The 8,141-nt window shown below is 52.1% G+C and overlaps 1 protein-coding gene across 2 annotated transcripts in view; it reads right to left on the reverse strand.

Annotated features, from left to right (window-relative positions):
- Positions 1–7,910, reverse strand: part of PINX1 (PIN2 (TERF1) interacting telomerase inhibitor 1) — an 81,248-nt gene extending 73,338 nt beyond the window's left edge. The window contains exon 1 of one of the 2 annotated variants that reach the window (XM_014522051.2): positions 7,612–7,910. In XM_014522051.2, coding sequence (XP_014377537.1) covers positions 7,612–7,690 — 79 coding nt within the window. In that variant the 5' untranslated portion in view covers positions 7,691–7,910. The remainder of the gene's footprint in view (positions 1–7,611) is intronic. The other variant, XM_006028149.3, reaches the window with a different exon arrangement.
- Between the last annotated feature and the right edge of the window lie 231 nt (positions 7,911–8,141).

The following is an 8,141-nucleotide window of genomic DNA, read 5'->3' on the forward strand; positions in this document are numbered from 1 at the left end:
AGAGTATTAGCTCCAGTTGTAGGTGGTGAACTGAGGGGCAGAAGAACAAGGGCTAGATCTGAGGACCTTAATGCCTACAGTAGGACTTCAGCACCCAAGTCTAAAATTTAGACCTTCACAAGCCCTTTGCAACTGGATGATCCTTTGCCTATCTTGTCTAGGGGCACATGCCTGCATGTCTCAGAGCACGCCTGCATCGTCAGGCTGGCTTTGTGAAAAATGCCACCTTACCCTGTCCGTGCTGAAGTGTATAGTCTCCCAAGGCCATACCTGCACTGCCCCAGTCTCCCAGCCTAGCCCAGCTTGCATTCATCAAACACAGAAGCACAGCAGTCAGCCCGGGGGCACCCCTCCGGTTGCTCCCAAGCACAGAAGAGGCAAAGGCATGGAGAGCAGGGGATGCCCCCCATCCTCATGGAGGAGCTTCGCTGCTGCAAACCTGGGTTTGGCACACGTGATCTGGAGCAATGGTGCAAATTTCCCCAGATGCACAGCACAGATCCAGTCTGAATAATCAACACTAGCATTCCCCAAATGCTTCAAATTCCACTTCTGAGCAGGCCCCCAAGAACCTCGGTCATGACAGTCCTAAGCAACTCGTCTCCTGTCCCACATCCAAGCCCCATAGGAATCTACAAACTGGATGATCCTCTGCCTATCTGGCTGGAGGAGAGCGCCTGCAACATGAGACATGGCACAGTAGCAACACCCAATAAATCATTCAGTGGTTAGAGGACTTGCCTAGGGTGTGGGAGACCTGGATTCAATTCCCAACTAGGCCTAAGGGGATGCAAAGCCATTGCTCCCATCTCCCAGGAAAGTGCCCTAACCACCGGTGCAGCCAGTCACACGCGGTCTAGTCTGATGAATCCTGATGACACCACGTGAATCAGCTTCCCCGGGAAGAGCATTCAGTTTGGTGTTTGAGCACTCTCCTGGGAGGTGGGAAATGTGGATTTAAATTCCCTCAGGCAACAGAGGGAACTGAACCTGTGCCTCCCACTCCCCAAATAAGCACCCTAACCAGTAGGCCATTATATAAAAAGGGGGCAGCAGCAGTTGCTCTGGCTTTCCGATGTGGAAAACAGGGTTACGACTGCATTGGGTGCGGGACTCAATCCCGTCACCTCGTTAGCTGGGCTCCGAAAAGGCCAATGGATTGAGTCCTTCAGGGAACTTCAACAGAGGGATGCCTAGTTGCTGGACTGCAGTAAAGCTCTGCCATGCTCACTCAGGGCAACTGGAGAGCGCAGACAGCTCGAAGCTGCTCACGCTCCCACCTTAAAGCAAACAGACCACTAAAAAGCAGCAAAAATTGATGCCACCTTCTTCAGAGCAAGACTTTGCACATTTGTGTCAAGACAAGGCATGGGGACGTCTGTTTGCTTGGTCTCTGTGGCACCATAAACAGGCGCCATAAACATTTTTATAGTGCCATAAAGGTGAGGACTGTTTCCTACTGTAGGCAGGCTTTTTAAATCTTGTGCTACCAGGTAACAAGAGCCTAAGATCTAACACAGGAGCCTTGCAGGCCTGTCATTTTTAGCATTTTCTCCTTCTTTGCACCTTTGAAACCAGGGTCTCCGATCACTTTATAGATGCTAGTGAATTCATCCTCATCTTCCTGCAAGGAAGGTGCACGTCACCCTCTATTCTGCATATAAGAAAACGCAAGCACAGAGTAAGAGCGGCTTCCTTAAAGTTAGAAAGAAGCCTGTGACAGGAGCAGAAAGAGGATTCAACTCCAGATCTGGTGCTAGATCTATAAACCCATCGTTCTCACTTCCACAAAGGAATTATGGAAAGGAGGGTTCAGGTATTGTTTGTCAGAGACATTATCTCTCTGGAACCGATGATCTGTAAGGTCCCTTCCAGCCCCTAACATCTACGAAACTATGAAGAAGATGAAAGCTACGTCCTGGGCTGCAGCTGCAAGCTATTCAGCTCAGGCGCGCTGCTGTACTGAGCTGCACCTGGGGAATTATGCTATGGCGACACAGATCCTATCCAGGGTAGCAGCACCACCCAGTGGGGAAAAATGTTTCATTCAGTCGCACACTTCTGCTTTGTCACCAACTCAGAGCTTGGAAGTCATTAGAGCATGTCCCACCTAACAAATGCAGCCCTAAACATGGACGTGAACTAGCACACTGGCTCAGAGATGGCACAGGGGGGCCACCCAAGCACCCTGGATGATCCCCAAGTGTCAGGCAACACTATGTTGAGACACCAGCCTGCTGCAGATGTGCCGTTTCCTAAATATTGGTGGTACCTGCATCCTGCTGCTTTATCCACAGCAAATTAAAGGGCATTTCTGATGGTTGGGGTATTCCGTCTGGTAGTGGCGTGTGAGGTTTGTCCCCAGAGGATTTTAGAAACAGGATGCAAGTCACCTAGCCTGGTTTTGACAGGGATAACCCAGCCTGGAACAGGGGTTTGGGCTAGATTAGGGGTGGCCAGGTGTTAACAGTCCTCTCTTCAGCAATACCACACAAATACCACTCACGTTCTGGAACTAGCGTGTGTAAAGAGCCTGGGTGTCTCTGTGGCATGGCTGGCAAGAGGACCACAAGGGAGGCGGTGCGTGCGGTTATGAGAAGACTGACTGCAGACAAGCAGCCCTGGGGATCTAAAGAGCTGAGAACCACTGAACTAGTGACTCCAAACCGAGGTCCAGGAAGCACTCGAGAGCAGCCAGCTCTCTCTCTGCAGTTGCTGAAGTGGTGCAGCCTCTTCTCGTTCTAGCTGCTAAACTGCATTGAGAGACAGGCGAGGCACTGATGTGGTATTCATTTCTTGCGCAGCCTTATCTATCTACCTAGGACTGGAAGGCCCTCCCAGGTTAGAGCCCAGCATCTGGCTACCAAACCCATCATATAAGGCACCCTTTTTAAGTAGATCACGTCTGGCGTTTAAAAGCAACCCAAGACCTACCGTGCACCACCCCTGCCACCCCCCGCCCAGCAGGTAGGTCTATGGAGAGGGAAGAGGGGGTGCAGATCAAGGCAGAGGGAGAAAATATTATTTGAGGACGCGGCTCTCCAGCAGGTAAGTCCCACCCGGCGGGGGCCCCACTCAACTTACCCCTGCTTCTGCCTCTGCAGCACTGTCCCTCACCATGGGGGCTTCAATATGGCCCCCATCCCTTCCTTCCCCGACAGACTGACCTGCTGGGCTGGGGTCCATGTGTGCATGCATGCGGGCACTCAGCCCCCCGCCCCAGTCTTGGATCGACCCCAAGATCTACCCCAAGAGGTTGCAAGACCTACCAGCCGGTCGAGATCCACTGGCTGGTGACCACTGATAAAAGGCCTTTCACAAACCTGTCTTGATTCATCTTTGGCCTCTTGCTTCCCACTATGATTCGAAGTGATTTGGGACATGGACTGCCTTTTTTATTTCTTCTGTATCTAAAGCACTTTGCTCAAGTGAGTCTTAGCATGACTGGAGCTCGTAAGTGCGACAGTAACATGAAAAAGAGAGAGATGAAATTCAATTTCTATCCACCGAAGAGTGGGTTCCTAGCAACGCCTTTCTATTAAGACATGGTGCACAGAATCGAAGTATCTTGGAACCCGCAAGTTAGAAAACTCATCAAGAATTGAAATAATCCCAAGAAGCAGACACACAACAAGACAAGCGAGTGGTGCAGAGCTATTTTACAAGATGCTCTAAAAGAAAGAAAAAAGGACATTTCACATCAGAAAAAAATAGTGATAAACACCAATATTTTAGCCATTTCTGAACATTTCTCAGAAAGTAACTACAGCCTGTTCTCTACTAGTTTTGTGTAGTTTACATATAACAAGTGTAATTTAATTTATTGCATGCATTCATTTATTCATTCAGCAGAGAGGGGTAGGAAATAAGCTAGCAGGACGCTTAGAAGTCATAATGGGGATGGCAACTACAGAAACACGTCGCAGACCACGAGTGAGGAGCACAGATCCACACAGGAGACTATATTTTGGTGTGCGTCACTCCCACAATGCACCGCACAAAGCAGCTGACTGTGGGCTTCAGTGAATTTACCTTGCATATAATGAATTTTTGGTATAAAAAGGGTCATCGCATAAGAGCGAATTTGAACATACCGAACCCGCATAAAGCAAGGGAAACCTGTACAAGGATAAACATTAACCCCGGGGCTGATTTGTCAGAACCTGTTAATGACTGTGTCAGACATCATGCACTTCAGAAAACCTGTGCAATTGGGAAGACTGCACTTAAAACACTGCATTTATTTGAATCCGAGTTAAGGTTTTTCCCCCCACACTCAACGTGGGTGGGAGAATCCTGCTCTTGGATTCAAAAACAAAGGGCAGGGGAGCAAACTGGAGGAGGAGCTGCTCCCCATGGCCACTTACCCTCAGATGCAGCTTTGGCCCTAACCTGCACCTGCCCAGCCAGACAGCAGCAGTGGTGGCAGCTCCAGCCTCGTTCCCAGCTCCGGCTCTGGCCTACATCCAGGAATGGAGCTTCTGTCACATCCACTGATGTCTGACTAGGCAGGGGACCAGAGCCAACATATGCTTTGTGCCCCAGGCTGCAGCAGGGCAAGAGCCATGACTGAGAGTAAGCAGCGGGCAGCAGAGATGGGCCAAGCAGGAGAAGGCAAGTAGTCAGGGAGGACAGGTGCCAGGAGCACAGGAACTGCAAGAAGGAACAACAGAGGGGGGAAAGTGGTGGGGAGCAAGGGGCAGGTGCCCCCCACCTATCTTCCCATTGCTGCTTGTCTCCCTGCTACTGCTTTCCTCGCTGCAGTGCTGCAGGGGATGAATTTAAGACGTCCCTCCAATAATTAGAGACCTTACATGAAAAATGATAACAAACACATAAGTCTCCCACGTACAAAATCTAATTACTGGAGGGGCGTCTTAAATTCAAAGTCATCTTCGATTCAGGTAAATACAGCAATTCCATGTGCACCTACAGTTCCACTCTTACAAAGTCAGATGTACATCTCTGAGATGTACTAAGTCAAAGCTAGGTACATATTTCAGCCCTAATCCTGCAGGCACACATTTCCTTAAACGTAACGTTAAAAGAAAAGAGAAATGTGCATTCAAAAGCTCTGTGGGCCTGGACAAGAATTAAAGTTACAGACATCGTTGAGCCTCAATAACAACCATCAGCTTACAACTCCATTACATCCCTACGTCAGTTCTTACAGGACAGTCGGTGCACGCGCCTTCCACCGAACAATGAGGCGTCCTTTAAATATGGGGCTACATGGCTAGCAGACAATGCCTTTCCCCTACCCAGGAGGAGAAGTGTGGGCGAGCAGTGGAGATTTCCTGTTCACTACACATGCACTGCTGTATGGTTATGCTGGGGAAAGACAGGTCACCGAGATGCACACAGGGCAGAAGATGAGGAGGACTGTGTTAGTCCTGGTGGGAGCTCCTTTCTAGTCTTGGGCCAGCCATGAAAAGGACCCGTCTTCTGCTCAGCTGAGCTTTATACCTGGGACCGAACCCACTGCACCAGAGAAGCAGACCATGGTCTTCACCCTGACGCTCTAAGTAAGCTTGCAGATTCTCTGGGCATCCGCCGAGTGCCTTGAAGATAAGGACTACAACCCTGAGCTCGATCCCACAACCTGGCAGCATTACAATAAAACCAGAGAGAGCAAATAGAAAAAAGGACTGGAGACCCCAGGCACATGCCCCCTTGCCCAAATGCAAAGGGCACATACGACAAATGCATCGCAGATGGCGTGAGCCGCCTGCTGCACCGAGTGCTATGCGACTACCACCTACACGGGCAACTGAGCCTGTACCGAGTCCCGAAGGTAGCGATTCCCAGCCAGGGTGCCGCAGCAGGCTGAGATGCTTCCAAGGGGGCGGTGGGGAGCCACACCAGGGTAGAGATGGGCCAATTTGATTCATAAGGTAAAACAAGAGATTTCACATAGGAACCCAAAGGGTCCACATCATTTTGCCCTGGTGCCGCCTGGCTCTCTGCAATAAAAGAACAGCTCTCGCCAGGGGCAGACTGGGAGGCGGAGGGGAGGAAGGGAAGCTGGGGAGAGATACTTGTGCATTTGCCCTGGTCCCCACCCAAAGTTGAAAGCCAACTCCCTGGCAGTGGAAGCAGCATTTCTAGTCAGGCAGTGCTGTGCGAGTCAATTGACTTCACGTCTCATTGTCATCTACCCAATCCCGTCCAAATCACAGGTGGTAACGACCCCCTCTCTTTTTCAGTGGTCTCGATGTTCCTCCAGTCAGACCACACTTTACTCTGCCAAACTCATGTTCGCTGCTCCTCGTCATGTAGCTCCTATTTTACAGATTGTTTTTGTCATTAGAAACGTAGAAAATGAGGGTTGAAGGGACCTCAGGAGGTCACATCTTGTCCAACCCCCTGCTCCAAGCAGGACCAGCCCCAACTACATCATCCCAGAAAGGCTTTGTCTACCTGGGGCTTAAAAACCCACAAGGATGGAGACTCCACCACCTCTCTGGGGAGCCTGGTCCAGTGCTTTATCCTCCTAGTGACAAAATTCTTCCTAAAATCTAACCTCAACCTCCTTTGCTGCAGCTTGAGCCCATTGCTCCTTGTCCTGTCATCTGCCCCCACTGAGACCAGTCCAGCTCCATCCTCTTTGCAACCCCCCTGAAGGGAGGTGAAGGCTGCTATTCAATCCCCCCTCGGTCTTCCCTTCTGCAGACTAAAGCAGCCCATTTCCCCCCGCCTCTACTCTCTAGTCATGCCCCCCAGCCCCTAACCAGTCCAGGAGACTGGACGCGCACCTCGCTGGGGTTAGTTCACCCAGCGGTTCTTCCTGCCCAGAGCAGGCTGCCCTGCCCCACACAGCGCTGGCGCTCAGGCCCCCCTCCAAGCATATCCCCCCCCCCCCCCGGCCGCACTAAGCTGCATTGGTAGAGCCCAGGCCTCAACATTCCTGTCCTCCAGGGGGCTCCTTCCCACAAGGGATGAGGTTTACCCCGCCAAAGATAATGGTTTCTTCCTCTCCCCCAGAAGCTTAATGGACCCTTCCAAGAGAGGCACTCCCACATGGTATCTTCCATTCCTTCCTTTACAAGGGTGCTCCCCCCCACTCCCACATGGTATCTTCCATCCCTTCCTCTACAAGGGTGCTCCCCCTACTCCCACATGGTATCTTCCATCCCTTCCTCTACAAGGGTGCTCCCCCCCATTCCCATATGGTATCTTCCACCCCTTCCTCTACAAGGGTGCTCCCCCTACTCCCACATGGTATCTTCCACCCCTTCCTCTACAAGGGTGCTCACCCCAATGGTATCTTCCATCCCCTTCCTCTACAAGAGTACTCCCCCCACTTCCACATGGTATCTTCCACCCCTTCCTCTACAAGGGTGCTCCCCCCAATGGTATCTTCCATCCCCTTCCTCTACAAGGGTACTCCCCCCACTTCCACATGGTATCTTTCAGCCCTTCCTCTACAAGGGTGCTCCCCCTACTCCCACATAGTATCTTCCAGCCCCTTCCTCTACAAGGGAGCTGCTTCCCCCCTCTCCCCCCGCTCCCACATGGTATCTTTCACCCCAAGGGTGCTTCCCCCCGCAGGTTCCTGGGCTCTGAGCAGTGGTCGCCCCCTCCCCCGGGAACGCAATGGTTCGCCCCTACCGCGCGGACACTCACGCTCCGCCAGCATCGCCATCCTGGGGGCTTTCCACGTCACGCGGCGCGCAGGCCGCCGGCACATGCCGGCGCCGCCATCTTGGGAGGGGGCCTCCCTCTCGCGGGGCGCACAAAGGGGTGGCTAAGCTTTGCCTGATGGAAAAGCCAGGGAAGGATAACAGCGAGAAGTTTGTTCCGGGGAAGAAACGAGACTGGAGGAAATAGAAGGAAGCCGACGCTTTTGAGAGGGAGCTTCCCACTCTCTGGTCCGGCCGCGGAGGGAGACAGGCATCTGCGCAGACAGCTCAGTGGAATCCCGGGCTGGGGCTCCACGTGGAGCACGTGGGAGGTATCCGAATTAACCCTTTACTCACCGGATGGCCAGGCCTAATTCCAGTGAATTGCCATTCCAGCTGCTGTGTGCGTAAACCAGCGTCTGCCCACAGCTCCTGCCTGGTTTGATACGATTCAGGACCTGGGCCAATCCAAACCTCACATCTGCAGTCCCAAATGCCACTCCCCCCCCCCCCCACCAA

Source organism: Alligator sinensis, unplaced genomic scaffold (genome assembly GCF_000455745.1).
Source record: "Alligator sinensis unplaced genomic scaffold, ASM45574v1 scaffold393_1, whole genome shotgun sequence".
In the NCBI taxonomy this organism is placed as follows: Eukaryota; Metazoa; Chordata; order Crocodylia; family Alligatoridae; genus Alligator; species Alligator sinensis.